The 19,294-nt window shown below is 45.1% G+C and overlaps 1 protein-coding gene across 2 annotated transcripts in view; it reads right to left on the bottom strand.

Annotated features, from left to right (window-relative positions):
• Positions 1-1,595: 1,595 nt before the first annotated feature.
• LPCAT4 (lysophosphatidylcholine acyltransferase 4) overlaps positions 1,596-19,294 on the bottom strand; it is a 61,351-nt gene continuing 43,652 nt past the window's right edge. For both annotated transcript variants that reach the window (XM_058182337.1, XM_058182338.1), the window contains 8 exons: positions 16,833-16,867; positions 16,681-16,735; positions 15,589-15,671; positions 14,041-14,166; positions 12,065-12,206; positions 9,678-9,776; positions 7,185-7,344; positions 1,596-2,282 (listed from right to left, as the gene is read on the bottom strand). In XM_058182337.1, coding sequence (XP_058038320.1) covers positions 2,125-2,282; positions 7,185-7,344; positions 9,678-9,776; positions 12,065-12,206; positions 14,041-14,166; positions 15,589-15,671; positions 16,681-16,735; positions 16,833-16,867 — 858 coding nt within the window. In that variant the 3' untranslated portion in view covers positions 1,596-2,124. The remainder of the gene's footprint in view (positions 2,283-7,184; positions 7,345-9,677; positions 9,777-12,064; positions 12,207-14,040; positions 14,167-15,588; positions 15,672-16,680; positions 16,736-16,832; positions 16,868-19,294) is intronic.

Raw genomic sequence — 19,294 nt, forward strand, 5'->3', positions numbered from 1 at the left:
GGTATCACAATTATAGCCACGTGGAGGACAACTAGATGAATGGGAGCGGTTTTATGGCTTCCAGAAATGGAACGTTTGTGTTGGTTCGGGCGATTTTTTTTTTTTAAAAAAAAACAGTCCTTGAATAATACGGGAACATTTCAAGAAAAAGTAAATAAGGTATTTTCCAATAATCCCAAACTCCGTCTCCTTCTTATCCATCACGGCTCTTCTTTATCGACTCTTTGTTTTCTTTCCTAGGATATAGCTTCTTTTCCAAGGGGGGGACGCCTGTCAGGCCTGGAAACCATATTAGACTTTAGGGTTCCAGACGCTGCCACATTTTTCCCCTGAGGGGAGGAAGGGGGGCTGAGGGGTATGGTAACATTCTTCAAGTGGTCAAGGTCGGATGGTGTCCCCACATCTGCAGGAAGAGTGGCAAGAAGATATTCGAATGAACTGGGAGAACGTGGGACCATGTGACCATCAAAGGGGTCAGGGGGGTGGGACTCTTGGGGTTTGTATAACTGGGAAAAGAATCCGGAAATTCAGTTTTGGAATTTCACTCATCGTGTGCCAGTTTCCTCATGCTAGTAACGAACTCTGGAAAACAATGGCTTCTGAGGTTTTTTTTATGCAGAAGAGGTTTTTCTGGAACCTTGACATTGGCTATATTTCAGTCAAGCCAGTCGGGACAGTAAAACCAATCTCTTATTCTTAGCATAATTAAAGTGTCCCAAAAAAGGGAGGAGGGGCAAAAAAAGGAAATGTATCTTCCTTCCCAATTTTGAACAACGCTCCAGGACGTTATACAGGTAGACCTCGACTTACAACAGTTCATTTAGTGACCGTTCGAAGTTACAACAGCATGGGGGAAAAAAATAAGGTTTTTCACACTTTGCAGCACCTCTCCCCCCCCCCCCCGCTCATGTGCTCAAAATTCAGATGCTTAACTGACTCATATTTATGACGGTTGCAGTGTACCAGGACATGTGATTACCTTCCCTACCGGTTCGCAAATGTTCTCTGGCACGCGCCTCCTCTGCGCATGCGCATGTGTAGTGCTTGCGCATTATGTCCAGGCGGATGGGCGGAGCCTCCCGCAGTTGCCGCTACCGGTTCACCAGAACCGGCTGAATCCCACAACTGATGTGATCCCATGTTGCGATCTTCTGACCAGCCAAGTCAATGGGGAAGCCAGATTCACTTAACAATCATATTCCTAACTTAAAAACGGCAGCGACTCACTTAACAACTGTGGCAGGCCAAGGTCGTAAAATGGGGCAAAATTCACTGTCTCGCTTAACAACCCATGGGACTAATTTAATAGCTGCAGTGATTCACGTAGCAACTTTGGCAAGAAAGGTCATAAAACGGGGTGAAATTCACTTAACGGATGCCTTGCTTAGCAATCGACGGTTCGGTCTCAATTGCGGTCGTAAGTCAAGGACTACCCACCAATGCAATAATCCCCCTGGTTAGGTAGTAGGGATACCTTGCAATATTTAATCTCCTTTTGCAATCATGAGTAAGATGAAAAATCCAGACTGCAAACAGTTGTCTCCATATCATTACTTTTTTTTTTTTTTAAAAAAAAGAAAGGTCCAGAAACCGTCTTTTGTTTTAAAATGTAATACATATATATATATATATATTTATATTTATTATAGAGATATAGATGTTTATCTTATATATAAAATAGCACTTTCTTATATTTTACAAAACAGAAAATGAAACCCCAAAAAACGATGCTATCTCATCCTTCGGTTCATCCTTTCCTCTTGACGAAAACGAAACGAAACTCAACAACGTAAATTAAAGGATAGGATTAAATCCTAGCCCCTTGCCCTCCCGCCCCCCCAAACAAAACTCTAAAGTAAGCCCAGAGAAGCCCCAATTCCCCCCCCAAAAAAACTGCGGCTGTGATTTCCCCATTTTCGTTTGCCCTGAGATGGGGAGCGGGGGGGGGGGCGGGAGAGTCTCGGCCCCAGTCCGCCTAACCACCCCGACAGCAAGGAGCAAGCAAGGAACGGGGGCTCTGTTGTGGCCAAAAGTGTGTGGTATGGCTGTGTGTCTCTGTGTGTGGGGAGAGGGGTGGTTCTCACGGTCGTTGGATACACATGGCTTAATAGGCAGGGGAGGGCTTCAGTCACCCTTGCTTTTGGGAGGCATGGCAGAGACACCGTTAGCGTAAGTGGAGGCTTGGGCAGGCTTGGGGAGAGCGCAGGCTGGAGGGGGGCGTAGGTACGTGCTGAACAGACGAGCATAGTCGGGGTGATGGAGAGCGAAGTCCTGGAATTGACCTGGTTAAAGAAAAGAGCAAAAACAAATTGCGTCATTATAAAAAGGGATTCCAAAGGGGGCACCACAGAAGTTAAGTCTCTCTTGAACCAAGCGTGGCTTTAGATCAGGGGTCCACAACCTCTGGGCCAGGGGTGAGATTCAAAATTTTTAGCAAGGACCGGTTGCTGGGTGGGCGTGGCCTAGTTGGCCTCCTGCACCACGGTGGTGTGGAGGGGCATTTTTGCCCTTCCCGGCTCTGGGGGTTTTGCTCGAGCCTCCAGGAGGGCGAAAATGGCCTCCCCAGGCTCTGGAGGCTCTCCCGATCTTCTGGTAGGCCCGTTTTTGTCCTCTCCAAGCCTCCGTGCATGCCCTGCATTTACCTGCATCCAAAACGGGCGGTGGTGGTACTCCTGGGAGGGGTGGAGTGGGTGGGGTCAGCCAGGAGTGAGATTTGAGGGTTCTCCGAACTGCACAGCATATTAGCTACAGGTTCTCCCTGCAAACCCTCAGCAGCACACCCATGGCCACCATCCGCTATTGGGTTGTGGCCGTTGGCCACTGGGTCACCTGAGGGACTGGCCAGTGCATGGATGTATGTGTGCATGCACATTCCCCACTCCTGTTGCCATAAGCATCATAAAGGCACCTGCTGGGGGCCCCTTCCAGGCCACCAGCCCAGAAAGATTGAGGAACTCTGCTTTAGATCAGGGGTCTCCAACCTTGGTCCCTTTAAGACTTGTGGACTTCAACTCCCAGAGTCCCTCAGCCAGCTTTGCTCTGGGAGTTGAAGTCCACAAGTCTTAAAGGGACCAAGGTTGGAGACCTCTGCTTTAGATGACCACAAAAATGTCCCAAAGGTGCTTTTTCCAAAAGACAACTGGACAGTCTTGGGGGTTTTTTTCCCCCTTTGAAAATGTTTCGCTCCTCATCCGAGAAGCTTCTTCAGTTCTAACTGACTAGTGGGAAATGGAAAGATGTATATTCTATGCAGTCATCTGGTCCTTAGTTCTCATCGAGGCCACTTGGGGGTTTATTTGTACCCTCAGGGTCAACTGAATCAGAATTCAAACGGGTGCAGAAGACAGGAGATAGGTGGTATCAGATATTGTTAAGAGAGGGATGTTTAATTTTAACATATAGTAGTGGCCAAAATTGTGGAAACCTTTTAGGAAGAGTGTATTTTCTTTTTTGGCATTTCAACATAATTCTATTCCACTGCTGGAATGACCTGGGAATAGCCTAGAACGTAACCCAATTGAAAATCTATGGAACCGGCTAAAGAAAGTTGTTCGTTAGAAGCGACCCAGCAATAAACCCCAGTTAACAGAAACAATCATTCAGTCATGAGTTCACATTATAATAGCTGCAGAACTAAAAGACTTGGTTCACTCCATGGGAAGACATTGTAAGGCCATAATTCATGCTAAAGGTTACCCAACTAAATATTAATTGACAAGTGGTAAAATTTTTTGTATATCTCATTTTTTCTATGGTGATCATTTTTGTACATCTCTTTTTTTCTACGCATTTCACTTTTCTTCTTTATACTATAGCTGCTATTCTAATAGCAAATCCTTCATAAAAGTTATCGCATTACATTCTTTTCTTTTTTTGTTTACATTTATATCCCGCCCTTCTCCGAAGACTCAGGGCGGCTTACAGTGTATAAGGCAATAGTCTCATTCTATTTGTATATTTTTACAAAGTCAACTTATTGCCCCCCCAACAATCTGGGTCCTCATTTTACCTACCTTATAAAGGATGGAAGGTTGAGTCAACCTTGGGCCGGGCTTGAACCTGCAGTAATTGCAGGCAGCTGTGTTCTAATAACAGGCTCTAACAGCCTGAGCTATTACGGCCCATAAATTAAATAAATAAATTACGGTCCATCTTGATTAAATGATCTTTCCATTGATATATCATTTTATGGTACTGCTCCCCCCCCCCCGCCAAAAAAAAAGTGGTGTTATTAGCTAGTTTTAGAAAATACACTTTTCCCAAAAGGTTCCCACAATTTTGGCCACTACCGTAGATGGCCTTTTTGACCTCCTCTTTCAAATCGGTGGTTCTGTCTGTCCAGAATTTCAAAGAAAAAAACCCAATAAACATCCAGTTGTCTTCTGGAATACTGTTAGCACCTTTGGGACAACCATGACCTGGATGGCTGACAATCTCCTAAGACCTCTGAGCACCAGAATGCTCTGTAGCAGCGGTCACCAACTGGTGGTCCATGGACCACTGGTGGTCCGTGAGAAAATTTTGGTGGGTCCCCAGAAAAATTATTTGTATTTTTTATATTGCACTAAATCAAGGGTCTTCAAATTATGGCCCCTGGGCCGGATACATGCAATAAATATTTGTGTGGCTGCAGAGAATCTCCCCCTTCAGGGTCTTCTTGTGTGGGTCGGAGGGGGCAGAAATTCCGACTTGAGGTCTGCTCCAGCCTCCTGGTGCGAGGCTTTGGGCAAAGGCTGGGGAGAAGAGGCGCTGGTGGTGAAGAGCCGGAGGGCCTTGTTCCAGTGGGACTGCCTCATGGCCTGGAACCGGCTGACCATCTCAGCCCGCTGAGCGTCCAGACGCCCGTCCCTGGCCTTGCACTCCTGCAGGTCTTCCCTCTGCTTGGAAAGCCTATGCTCCTAGTCCTCAGTGAGGTGCTTCTGCTGAGCCTCCTTCTCGGTCAGATCCAATTTGAACTGAGCTGTTTTGCCAACTCTTTCTCGTGGTGGTTGCTTAGCTCCAACAACTGCTTCCTTCTGGGGCCCTAAGGAGCCCGAGTGGGCAGGTGAGGAGCGGCTGGCAGGTGAGGGGCAAGTAGAGTCTGGCGAGGCGCCCCTTGACGTGAGTGACATCGAGTTGGCAAATGCCCACCCAGTGACATAACCTCCCTTGCCACGCCCACCCAGCTGGTCATTAGCCAGATCGTATTAGTGGTCCGCAGGATTTAAAATTATGAATTTAGTGGTCCCTGAGGTCTGAAAGGTTGGTGATCCTTCCTCTGTAGTATCTATCATAAGTGGCTTACTACTGCACTGTTTTTTTAGGATGTGTTTTTGACTTCCTAGCCTAGAAATTACTCTGTGGTTTTCCTTTCCAAGGATCAAGAATGTCAAAAACCCTTTGCTTTTTTCCCCTGAGATCAGCCCAGATCACTTGTGGGCTGACCCAGGCAAAGATGCCCCGCATCCAGTCCTGCTGACTGCCTTGGGTAGGTTTTATGGCGACAATACAGAAATGTGTTTGCCAATTGCTTTCTTCCAAGATGTTTTCCAGACTTCCCAGCCTAGCCTACGGCCCTGAGACATGGTGGGAGCGGTCGTCTGTCCAAAAACTTAGCCAGGCATAACTTGGCCCTGCTGTTGTTCGAGATCAGCCAAACTAAATTAGATGCTGCTCCTTTAGGCCCAAAGCCAGCTGCGTGGCTTTGGGCCAGTCCTTCTCTCTCTCAAGTCCTTTGAGGAAGGCAGTGGCAAACCACTCCCAAAAATGTTGTGAAAAAAACCGCAGGATTCTTCTGCAACCACCACTTTCTATACATTTTAGAGCAGGGGTCTCCAACCTTGGTCCCTTTAAGACTTGTGGACTTCAACTCCCAGAATCCCTCAGCCAGCAAAGCTGGCTGAGGAACTCTGGGAGTTGAAGTCCACAAGTCTTAAAGGGACCAAGGCTGGAGACCCCTGTTTAAGAGCTCACACGTGGACCGTCATTTCTCTCCTTAGTTGAGTAACCTTCCTTACTGCTTCCATGATTAGCGGAGCAGGCAACCAGAGGCCATCTTTTAAGCCTTAGATCTCCTACAGCCACAAGTAGCGTGGCAATGATCAGGGCTGGGCTTCAAACGTTTCAGCAAGGGGTAAAGCTCTGCCCGCTTGCTGGGTGGGCGTGGCCTAGTCAGCCTCCTGCACCATGGTGGGGGGAGTGGGTGTTTTGCCCTCCCCGGGCACCAAAGGCTTTCCTCAAGCCTCCGGGAGGGCAAAAACGGCCTTCCCGGGCTCCGGAGGCCCTCTGAAGGCTGGAAATGAGCCTTTCGTGGACTTTCGAAAGGCCCGTTTTCGCCCTCCCCAAGCCTCTGCACTTACCCGCATTTCTGCACTAACCCTCCCCGAGCCCTGCACTTACCCACATCCAAAACGGGCCGTGTGGGGACTCCTGGGAGGGGTGGGGTAGGCAAGGCCAGCCAGGAGTGGGATTTGGGGGTTCTCTGAACTGCAGAGAATCTTAGCTAGAGGTTCTTCTGAACCCCCAGCAGCCCACCCCTGGCAATGATATTTCAGGGGTTCCTTAGTGCTCTCTGAGCTTGGTTGTTTTCTTGCAGTCATTCCCTTATCTAAACTAGGTCACATCTAGTCCCACACTGATAATGTTACCTTCTTTGGGTAAGGAAACTTCTGACAGAAAACAACCAAGCTCAGAGAGCACCAAGGACCCCTCATTTCCACCCTGAGCTACAAAATGAATCATATTCATGATTCTTCAATACTTTGGGTGATTGCTGAGGGTATTGAAAGACAAAACGGACATACTAGGCTTAAAAGAGGCTTAACAAGTGGATTTCTGCCCATATTTCCTTCTACATCGCAACTCAGATAACTATAAATGGAAGAGTCGCCATTTAGACCTAGGAACATGATCTTGGAGGTCTCCACAGCTTACAGAATAAGCGTTGGTGTGGGACATATGGCCTATGAGCCCCTCGAAATTTTCTTATCCAAATTGTGCTTTCCTCATAGTGTTTCCATATCGTATCAGTGGCCAGAAAATAACAGTTTTCCTCTTTCTCAACTCCCTGTATCCTTTCTGTCCGTCTGTTTCTTCCATGACTTGCTGCATGGATTTTTTTGAACATCCTTTGCATGACCTACTACTGTACACAGTTGGGTGCTTCCTTTCCCATCCTGTCATTTCTTCTCCCTGCCCCGTCTCACCAAGGTTAAGCCCATCCTGGCTGTGGTCCTCGGTGCAGAGTCGGCCATAGAGTTCAGTTCCGTCCACAACTGGAGTGCCCAGCAGGAGGCGCAAAATGGTACAGAATCCATCTTGGTGCAGACAAGAGGTTCCTGTCTTGGCCTCCATCTCTGAGAATAGCTGGTTGACAGGAAAGATGCCAGTAAATGCATTACTATAAATCATGTTAGCATTTCACTGTAATTCAATATAAAGAAGAGTTTGACAAAGGAAGGAAACAGAAACACATTTCGCAAAACCTATCTAGCTCTGCCATTCACAGCTCCACTTTCTTTAAATCTACAGTTCCTACTGATCTTTTCTTTTGATGTCCATGCTGATGTCCACCACGTCTTCCACTCTTTAGGCAGTGGTGAAATCCTCTGAGGTTTGCTCCCCGCGCATGCGCGGTATGTGCCAAATGCACGCTGCGCATGCACATGCACACGCCAAATGCGCGCTTCACATGGAAAAAGGACACTTAACCAGGTACCGTATTTTTCGGAGTATAAGACGCACCTTAGTTTTTGGGATGGAAAATAAGAAAAAAGCTGATTGGCAGATGGATTGGCCTCCCAGAATACCCCCAATCAGCTGTTCCCAGAGGTGAATTTTAGCAACAGGTTCCTTGGTTGTGAGCTCTGTGCCTTGCTTTTTTTCTGCCTCTGAAACTTCTGAAACTCTGTTTCAGAAAAAACTTTTTTCTGCCCCTGAAAGCCTCCAAAACAGACCCTCAGAAAAGAAGCCTCTGCAGCTCTGTTTGTGGGTTCTTTTCTGAAGCTCTGTTTGGGGGCTTTTTTTCTGAAGCTCTGTTTGGGGGCTTCGTTTCTGAAACTTCATTTCTGATGCTTTTTTCAGCCTCTGAAACCTCCATTTGAGAAGCTGGGCGGGGCTACATTCAGAGTGTAAGACGCACCCAGATTTTCACTCTCTTTTTTAAGGGGAAAAGGTGTGTCTTATACTCTGAAAAATACGTAGAACTGTGAGGGGGTGGGACAGCTGTACCACGCGATTTAGATTCGCTAGATTTTTAGTGAATATAAATCGCATGGCACAGCTGATGATAGGAAATACTGGTTCAGACGAACCAGTAGTTTTTTTACTACCAGTTCATCAAACTGGTAGCTTTTATTGCTACCGGTTCACCCGAATTGGTGCGAACCAGTAGGATTTCCCCACTGCTGTTTACGTTCTGTGTCTACAAACTTTTCGCCTTCCATATTTTTGACCTCACTGCCAAATATTCTGGATGTCGGGCTTCACTCGCCACCCAGAACTGGACCCACTCCATGAAATTCACAAGAATCCAATACAGGTAGCCCTCAGTTCAAAGTTAAGACAACACTGAAAAGAAGTGACTTATGACCATATTTCACATGACCATTGTAGCAACCCTGTGGTCACACGGTTTAAAATTCAGGTGCTTGGCAACTGACTCATATTTATGACGGTTGCAGTGTCCTGGGGTCACGTGATCACCTTTCGCAACCTTCTGACAAACAAGTTCAATGGGGAAGCCAGATTCATGCAATCGTTACTAGCTTAACAACTGCACTTAACAACTGTGGCCAGAAAAAATGTAAAACGGGGCAAAATTCACTTTACAATAGTCTCGTTTAGCTGAGACAGAAATTTTGGGCTCAACTGAGGTTGTAAGTAGAGGACTATCCGTAATTTCTGACGAGTGATGTTTATAAAGTTAGCAAGCCGTGAGGAAAAATTTCTAGGGCCTGCTGTGTTTGAGAACCAAGCTCTATTTAGAGAAACAATATTCCAACCCATCTGTATTTTTTCCTTCCTGCCCCTCCCTTTGGCACGGAAGAGCCGCGGGTGGGGAGGGGAATTGCAATGGACAGATTTGCCATCAGTTGTAGTTCACCGACACTGTGAGAACTCTCTCCTACACATGAGAGAAAGATCTTGAATTGAGCTTAACTCTGGAAAACTTTATGGACAGATCCCTGTAATTTTCTCAACAGCAATATGAAAGTGGGTTATTAATGTCTATGGAGATTCTCAGTCATCCAGGTCACGGTTATCCCAAAGGTGCTTTTTCAAGAGGCAACTAGACTTTCTGGTTTTTCTCTGAAGACATTTCACTTTTCATCCAAGAAGCACTGAGAACGTTTCGCTTCTTATCCAAGAAGCTTCTTGGATAACAAGCGAAACGTCTTCAAAGAAAAACCAGAAAGTCCAGTTGCCTCTTGAAAAAGCACCTTTGGGACATGAAAGTGGCTTGCTACTTTCTTTTTTTGGGATTTTTTAAAAAACTTTCTAGGGTAGCCCTGGCATGTCCAGGTGTTCCCCACCCAAGTACTAACTCCATGTTTCTCAATCATGATATCCTTGAAGGTGTGAGGACTTCAACTCCCAGAATTCCCTAGCCAGCAGGGATCCAAGTCCTTGCTAAACATCTCGCCCGGCCTTCTGCAAGCTCGTTTCCTCTGCCCCTCAAAGCTAATCAGAGTCATTACCTCAAAAGCCCGACGTGTCAGTTGCTGTGGGTCATGTTCTCCCTGTAGAGCTTCTAGGGCTAAGGCCACTTCCCGGGCATCCATGTTTCCGTTGGAATCCTGGGAATCGAAGCATAAAAGAGTTCAGGGGTGGGCTTCAAAAATTTTAGCAAGGGGTTCTCTGCCCAGTTGCTGGGTAGGTGTGGCCATGGCCATGGTGGGTGTGGCCTGGTCAGCCTCCTGCACCTTGGTGGGGGGGGGGCAGACATTTTTGCCTTCTCCAGGCTCCGGAGGCCCTCTGGGGGCCGGAAACAGACCCCTTTCCAGTCTTCCCAAGCTTCCAGTAGACCCGTTTTTTGCCCTCCCCGAGACTCCATGTGTGCCCTGCACTTACCTGCATCCAAAATGGGTTGCGTGGGGACTCCTGGGAGGGGAGGGGTGGGTGGGCGGGCCAGCCAGGAATGGGATTTGGGGGTTCTCCGAACTGCACAGAATCTTAGCTAGAGGTTCTCCCAAGCCCCTCTGAACCCCCAGCAGCCCACTCCTGAAAGAGTTGCTTAAGTACAAACAAGGCAAAGGGCGAATGAAGAAAGAAACCACTCTTGCCTATGCACGCAGTAATACAGTCCTCGACTTACAACAGTTCATTCAGTGACCAAAGTTACAACGGCACTGAAAAGAAGTAAGTTATGGCCGTTTTTCACATTTACTTAAACATTTTTCACACTTATGACCGACGCAGCATCCTCATAGTCATGTGATTTACATTCCGATGCTTGACAACAGCTTCCTATTTATGACAGTTGCAGTGTCCCCGGGTCATATGATAGTTTTCTGTGACCTTCTGACAAGCAAGGTCAATGGGGGGAAGCCTGTTTCGCTTCACAACCGTGTTACTCACTGAACAACCGCAGCGATTCACTTAACCACGGTGTCAAGCCAGGTCGTAAAATGGGGCAAAACTGACTGAACCCACAGAAACCTCCACTGTGGTTGTAAGTCGAGGACTACCTGTACTCCTCTTCCTGTTCTAGCAGGGGGTTGGACTAGAAGACCTTCAAGATCCCTTCCAAATCTTCTATTCTATTCTATTCTGTTCTGTTCTGTTCTGTTCCATTCCACCTGTTCTGTTCTGTTCTATTCTACTCTACTCTATTCTATTCCATTCCACCTGTTCTGTTCTGTTCTGTTCTGTTCTGTTCTGTTCTGTTCTATTCTATTCTATTCTATTCCATTCCATTCCATTCTCTTCTCTTCCATTCCATTCCACCTGTTCTATTCTATTCTGTTCTTTTCCATTCCACCTGTTCTGTTCTATTCTATTCTGTTCTGTTGTTCTGTTCTGTTCTGTTCTGTTCCGTTCCATTCCATTCCATTCTACCTGTTCTGTTCTATTCCATTCCATTCCACCTGTTCTGTTCTGTTCTGTTCTATTCTACTCTATTCTATTCCATTCCATTCCATTCCACCTGTTCTGCTCTGTTCTATTCTATTCCACTCCACCTGTTCTATTCTATTCTATTCCATTCCTTCTATTCCATTCCATTCCATTCTCTTCTCTTCTATTCCATTCCATTCCACTCTATTCCACCTGTTCTGTTCTGCTTTCCATTCCGTTCCACCTGCTCTATTCTATTCTGTTCTTTTCCATTCCACCTGTTCTGTTCTGTTCTATTCCATTCCATTCCAATCCATTCTATTCTATTCTATTCCACCTGTCCTGTCCTGTTCTATTCTATTCTATTCCACCTGTTCTATTCCAGTCCAGTCCAGTCTATTCTATTCCACCTGTCCTGTTCTATTCTATTCTATTCTATTCCATTCCACCTATTCTATTCTATTGTATTCTATTCTACTCTACTCCACCCCACTTATTCTGTTCTATTCTATTCCGTTCCGTTCCATTCCATTCCATCTCTTCTATTTCATTCCATTCCATTCCACCTGTTCTGTTCTGTTCTATTCTATTCTATTCCATTCCACTTGTTCTGTTCTGTTCTATTCTATTCCATTTCACCTATTTTATTCTATTCCATTCCTTCTATTCCATTCCTTCTATTCCATTCCATTCCATTCCACCTGTTCTGTTCTGTTCCATTCCATTTGTTCCATTCTGTTCTGTTCCATTCCACATGTTCTATTCTAGTCCAGTCCAGTCCTGTCCAGTCCTGTCCAGTCCAGTCCATTCTATTCTATTCCACCTGTCCTATTCTATTCTATTCTATTCTATTCTATTCTATTCTATTCTATTCTATTCTATTCTATTCTATTCTATTCTATTCCATTCAACCTGTTCTGTTTTATTCTATTGTATTCTATTCTACTCTACTCCACTCCACTTGTTCTGTTCTATTCTATTCTATTCTGTTCCGTTCCGTTCCGTTCCATTCCATTCCATTCTATCATACCTGTTGGAAATAGACGCAGATCTCTTCCACAGCTTTAGGACAGGCCAGTCCTAGACACTGGGCAAGCTCATTTGGTCCCACCTGCCCTGAAGTGCCGACAGGAAGCGCATCCAAGTTGTATTTGATTCCTTCCATTGGGTATCTGTTGATTGGTATATTTGCAAAAGTGAAAAGGAATGAGGCCCGGAAAACTTGTGAGTCCTCTTAGCAGCATCAACCACAAAGAGGCCTCTGTCAGGTGCAAAAAACCAGGAGCTGGGATAGCATTGGAAAATACGAGTTTATTTCATATTATCTTACATAAATTTGATCCGCTAACGGTAAAGGCCCATTGGCACTAGATAAAAGTCAATGGAATTCACCGGGGCTGGACTGAGGCTGCTTGTGGCTACATAAGGATTCTAAACTGATGACATGTTTGATGCCTCCATCCCTCCTCGGGCTCAGCCTGCTCATTTCCTACAGTATCCATACTTTCTTCTGTATAAACAATGTGTTTGTTGAGTAATGTGACGCAGAAACACTTCTCTTTTTGTATCTATTGTGAACAGAAAAGCGCAGGGTGTGTTGCATGCGCTCAATTCTGCGATGTGACCAGAACATAGGAGAGATGTGCTGGGGGAATTTGGTGGGGGCACTGTTTTCTCTCAACCCCTGAGCCATTTTTGAACTCAGCCTTTCTTTTGGGGGCGGGGCAGGGTTTTCTCCCCCACAGAGAATGTCTTCCTATTCTCTTCGGTTTTTTGAGACTTACTATGATAACAAACAATCAGAATTATAACTTAATTAATTTCTGTCCAAAATATGTTGAGATATGAAAGAATAAAAGCAAAACATTTGCTTTTCTTAATAGTATACAATATCCAGTGATAACAGATTTTCCAGAACACTTAAGCAAACAAAAATGCAAATTAGCTTCATTGGAATAGAATGAATTTGCATACTCACTGTTGGGAAAGGGATGGGGGGGGGGAGGGATTTAGAAAAAATACATTTATTTATTTTACATTTTTACCCTGCCCTCGCAGGCAAGTCGGCAAGCGTTCCTCCATTTTAGTGGAATTGTATTTGTTTTCCCCACAGCAGTAAAGCTGAACCCTGATTTACTTAACCATGTTTTCCTCAATTATCCCTATAACTGGTTCATAGGCTACCTTGAGTGACAGACTACTTTTTATATATTTTTATTAGAATTTTTCAGTGTGGTAACAATATACAGAACAAAAACATAGAAGAAATAAAATAAAATAAAATAAAATAAAATAAGAAAGGAAGGAAGGAAGGAAGGAGGGAGGGAGGGAGGGAGAGAGAGAGAGAAAGAAAGAGAGAGAGAGAGAGAAGGAGGGAGGGTGGGGAAGGGAGAAAAAAGGAAAGAAGGAAGGAAAGAAAGAAAGAAATGGAGGGAGGGAAAGGGAGAAAGAAAGAAGGAAGGAGAGGGAGAGAAAGAAAAAGGAAGGAAGGAAGGAAGGAAGGAAGGAAGGGAAAGAAAGAAAGAAAGAAAAAGAAAGAAAGAAAGAAAGAAAGAAAGGAAGGAAGGAAGGAAGGAAGGAAGGAAGGAAGGAAGGAAGGAAGGAAGGAAAGAAAAACATACAATTGATTTTCTGGTATGCTTCATTATATTAAGTGGAATACTGTATAACTGGAAATTATAAACTCACCAACCTGGACAATCGTGGTTCTTTCCCAGGTGTCATTCTACTTCTACCTGCTCTGCTGCTCACAAAGCAGACCTTGTGCCAATGCTTACGCTATGCTGGTCAATTTCTGGCTCCCTAACAGCTACCCCTCCTCCATCATTAGATTCCCAAGAACAGAAGTGGTACCTCATCTGCTCCTCCCTAATAGCAGGAGAGGTTGACCCATAATATATCAAAAGAGGCCTGTCTTCTCTTGCGGCATCCAAGTTGAATGAAGGATGAGATTCAACCACTGATTTCATCCACCAAAGCTCTTTCCTTGTCCCGGTGACCTCTCACCTGGCCTTCCGGATAGCCTTCCCCAGTTCCCAGATGCGTGGCTCCAAGGCTACTCTCAAGCGCCCTACAACAGTCACCGGAAGGTTGCCCACAAATTCGCAATCTGTGGCAGGGATCCCCAGGGCTCTAGTTAAAGAAGGAAACAATGTAAGGACAAAAAGAGTCTTATGGGTAAATACAGACCTATCAAGCAAGAGGAGAAATATCTTATCCACGTGCACCAAGAATCAGGCTTACAGCTGCAGTAATTCTCCTGTTACACCTCAGTATATTTTCCAGAGAATAAATGTTAGCTTCTAGTCTCTTGCTGAGGTCATCAGATTCAAAGCCTAGCAAGACGGGAAAATCACTACATCAGGGGTATCAAACTCAATTTCATTGAGGGCTGTATCAGGGTTGTGTTTGACTTTGGGGGGACCAAGGGGGACGTAGCCAGGGTAGGCATGGCTAGCTCAACGTCACTGACATGTTGGAGGCGCCTGTGGTGGCCCAAGCGCTCTGCCAGCGAAAACGGGCTCCTGAGCTCCGTTTTCGGCTTCAACAGCTTCCTGCAACCTTCTGCCAGCAAAAATGGAGCTGGAGAGGCTCCATTTTTGCTGGCAGAGGCACCATGGGCCGGTCCTTTGCTGTTTCAAGAGTGGGCCCGTGGGCTGGATTTCAGCATCTCGCAGCCCAGATCTGGGACTCGGGCCTTGAGTTTGACACCCCAGCTGTACATTGATGGATTTTGCCATAAATATTAATGAACTGGCCAACTTTTGTAGTCTGGTCAACTTATCAAGAGCCTTGGGCTTTCTCCAGAGGTGAAATGCTCCCGGTTCGGACCAGATCGCCCGATTCAGTAGCAATGGTGGCAGGTGGTTCGGAGAACCGGTAGCAAAAATCCCCGCCCCTCCCCGCCCCAGCTGAGCTGCGCAATCATCAGAGGTTGTTTTTTTTTTACTTTTAAAAGCATTTTTTCTTCGGCCAAAAAATGCTTTTAAAAGTAAAAAGCCTCTGATGATTGCGCGGCTCAGGTGGGATCATCAGAACCCATTAAAATCATTTTTTCTACAACCTCTTCGGCCAAAGAGGTTGTAGAAAAAATGTTTTTAAAAGGTTCTGGTGATCAGGCAACTCAGCTGGGGCCATCAGAACCCTTTAAAAGCTTTTTTCCCTCTGGCAATCCCAGCTGAGTTGCCTGATCATCACAGGCTTTTAAAAGCATTTTTTTTACAACCTCTTCAGCTGAAGAGGTTGTAGAAAAAATGCTTTTAAAAGTAGTTTTAAAAAAAGTTGTCCACGGCCACCCAGTCACATTAGCCCCTCCCAAGCCACGCCCACAGAAGCGGTAGTAACAAATTTTACATTTCTCCCCTGGCTTTCTCTACTATGAATTCAGTTTTTTCAGGTGCCTTCTCAAGTCTTCAGAGTTCAGTTTCAGCAGCACACAGAACCTGGATCCCAAACCTGTCACAATATCTTTTGACCATTTCTTATAACGTTGAGCCTATCTTTCCTTCTGTTGTACCCCGAACTCCCTGTTTACAAAAAGTATCTCCAACTCACTTGGCCATCACTTTCTGGACATTGTTAGCATATAGTGTGGGGTTCACAGCCTCTTCGGGGCTGGGTTGATAAACTGGAAGAAACTAGAAAGGAAAAGAAAATCAGAATTAAAGGAAATTTTAATTTCTGGAGAACTGAGCTATAATATGCAAAAGCCTGAATTGTCAAGACAATGGCATCAACTTTAAGAAAGATTGTAGGCCAATCTGAAGACTGGAACCTGAGTGCCCAAGTCTACATGAAACTGTAATTTTTAATAGGGCAGAAAGGAGAAATTTCCTATCCACTGTTTTTTAGAGTGGGCCTCCAACACTCCAGACAAAGCCTAAGTGTGATCCAAGCTCCAGGAAAAAAAAAAGCATCCTATTTTTCGGCCTATAAGATGCACTTTTTTGTCTCCCCAAAGATTGTGAAAATGTCTGTACATCTTGAAGACCGAATATTGTTGAAGCCCCCCCAACCGCCGGCTGTTTTTACATCCGCATGCCCCATTTTCAGGCCTTTTTCAGGCCTTTTTTCAGCCTGTTTTTGAGGGATTTTTTGGCCTTTTTTTGAGGCTTTTTTCAGCCCATTTTCAAGCCTATTTTTGGTGAATTTTTTGGGAAAAAATGACTTGAAAAAGCCTCAAAAATAGGCAGAAAAAAGCCTCAAAATGGGCAGAAAATAGCCTCAAAAATAGGCAGAAAAAAGCCTCAAAATGGGCAGAAAAAAGCCTCAAAAATGGGCAGAAAAAAAGCCTCAAAAATGGGCTGAAAAAAGCCTTGAAAATGAGCCATAAAAAGCCTTGAAAATGGGCTGAAAAAGCCTCAAAAACAGCCTGAAAAAAGCCTCAAAAATGGGCTGAAAAAAGCCTAGGAAATGGGCCAAAAAAAGGCTGGAAAAGGCCCAAAAAAAGGCCCAAGAAAGCCAAAAACTTTTTTTTGTTGATTTCCTCTTCTAAATTTAGTTGCGTCTTATAGTCTGAAAAATACAGTAAGTCCCGCAAATAAAACAGAACTTCGAACCAAGTACAGTTCAGTGCTGTGAGGCAGAAAAGGCACCAAGGGATCACCCCAAGAGGAATGATCACCATCGCCCCTCTTTTCTTCTTACCTCTACTTCTACAGTCGTGCAAGGCTGAGATGCAGTCAACCAGATGACTTTTAACCTGGAAGAAGAAATGGAAGATGACGGAGACTTGGTCTCGCTGACAAGGGGAATACATATAGCCAGCTACTCTTATAAAACCATTATTAGGAACTTACACTCCAGGTCCTCTCCATGCCCAGGTGGTCGAATCCTGTACAAAAAACAAAAAGAGAGATATTTGGTTTTATCTAACAAAGTGGCATGATCCATAAGGGGCCACCGTAATATAATGAGTCCATAATGGTCCATAATTGAGATCCATATAATCCATAAGAAGGCTCCACACCCATTTGCACTACTCAGGTGACCCTGAGGACACAGAAAAACCTCCAAGGGCTCTTCAGCTGCTTCTCCACTTCCATTTTTATAAGCACTAATAAGTTAGACACTGTGTTCTGACCCAGCTTAGAACATAGTTCTGAAGTTAACTCAAAGATTCCTTTAATTAGGAGTGCCGGCAGTCCCGGCAAAAGTTTCTCTCTCATCGCAGGCTGACAAGTTGGTCCGGCTGGAAGATGAAGAGTTGTCTGCCACATCTATTCATCTCTGCCCCCTGCCTTTTATCCCCAGAGCTAGGGTTGGGCTTTGCTAGCAGCAGTGGCTAACCCAAGGATCAGCCCACGGATTTCCACTGTTCTCCTCTCCTCTGCCTTTTGCGCAACTGCACATCAGGCACTGGACCCAGCTGTTCCTCTTCTTCGCCATCAGCCACCTCTAGACCTGGGGGCTGTTGCCTCTCCATCTGAAGGCTGACAGATGGCCCAGGCTCCGCCTGTCTCTCTCTCTCTGACAGCTCCACTCCCTCTTCCTCCTCAGAGTTCTCAGGTTGCCTTGATGCTGACCCTGACTCCCACGCCTCCTCCTCCTCCTTTGATTCGGCTGCTGGAGGGCCCGGTGGCCAACAGACAACAACACACTGATCTAACTTAACATCTATGGAGATTCGCAGTCATCCAGGTCATGGTTGCCCCAAAGGTGCTTTTTCATGAGGCAACTAGACTTTCTAGTCTTCAAGGAAAAACCAGAAAGTCCAGTTGCCTCTTGAATAAGCACCTTTGGGATGTTGTAGCTTAACATTTACTTAAAAAAACCAGCTTCAAAAATACAGAAAAAAAACCCTCTGGCATCAGTAAGATAGTCCTCAACTTAAAACCATTCATTTAGCAACCATTCAAAGTTACAGCGGCATCAACAAAAGTAATTTACAACTGATATTTGTACATATGAGCGTTGCAGAGTCCTAATGGTTAAGTGATCAAAATTTGAGTGCTCGGTAACTGGCAGGTATTTATGATAGTTTTAGCAAGGTCACATGATCATCATATGCAACCTTTACCATTTGGAGGTGAGGGCTAGATTGCTTAATGATTGTGTGATCTATCTGTGTTTTCCCCAAAATAAGATCAGGTCTTATATTAATTTTTGCTTCAAGAGATGCATTAGGGCTTATTTTTGGGTTAGATCTTATTTTCAGGGAAACATGGTACTAAATGAATCTGTCTGATTAACAATTTTAACTGGGGCTTATTTTGGGGGTAGGGCTTATATTACAAGCATTTTGAAAATTCATGCTAGGACTTATTTTCCAGTTGGGTCTTATTTTCGGGGAAACACGCTACTTAACAATTGTAATGCTTATTGTAATGCTCTCTACATGGGGCTCCCCCTGAAGTGCACTCGGAGGCTTCAGTTAGTCCAGAATGCAGCTGCGCGGGTGATAGAGGGAGCTATGCGTAGCTCCCATGTAACACCGCTCCTGCGCAGACTGCACTGGCTACCTGTGGCCTTTCGAGTGCACTTTAAGGTGTTGGTTGCGACCTTTAAAGCGCTCCATGGCTTAGGGCCTGGGTACCTACGGGACCATCTGCTGTTACCACATGCCTCCCACCGACCCGTACGCTCTCACAGAGAGGGACTTCTCAGGGTGCCGTCCGCCAAACAATGTCGGCTGGCGGCCCCCAGGGGAAGGGCCTTCTCTGTGGGGGCTCCCACACTCTGGAACGAGCTTCCCCCAGGTTTACGCCAAATACCTGACCTTCGGACTTTTCGCCGCGAACTGAAGACACACCTTTTTATCCACGCGGGGCTGGCTTAAATTGAATTTTAAATATCAAATTTTATTAATTTTAAATGGGGTTTTTTAGTGTATGGTAAAATTTTAAATTGTCAGGCTAATTTAAATAAGTTTTTTAAATTGCATTTTAATTGTATTTTGTATTGTTTGTTTTATTTTGCCTGAGTCCTTCGGGAGAAGGGCGGTATAAAAATCAAATAAATAAATAAATAAACAATTGCAGTGTCCAAAAGGTGTTTTTTTCAAGAGGCAACTAGACTTTCTTTTTCTTTTCTTTTTTTCTTTTTCTTTCTTCCTCTTTCTTTCTTTCTTTTTTGGAAGACATTTTGCTTCTCATCCGAGAAGCTTCTTCAGCTCGGACTGGATGGTGGGGAATGGACGGGTTTATATTCCTTGCAGACAGCTGGTCATTTGCATCCTTTTCGAGAATCCATCTCCAGTGGCTGCTTAAGGACGAACAGACTGATTACAGCGCAGGTGGCTAGATTCTGCGCAACAGCACTG

Source organism: Ahaetulla prasina, chromosome 4 (genome assembly GCF_028640845.1).
Source record: "Ahaetulla prasina isolate Xishuangbanna chromosome 4, ASM2864084v1, whole genome shotgun sequence".
In the NCBI taxonomy this organism is placed as follows: domain Eukaryota; kingdom Metazoa; phylum Chordata; class Lepidosauria; order Squamata; family Colubridae; genus Ahaetulla; species Ahaetulla prasina.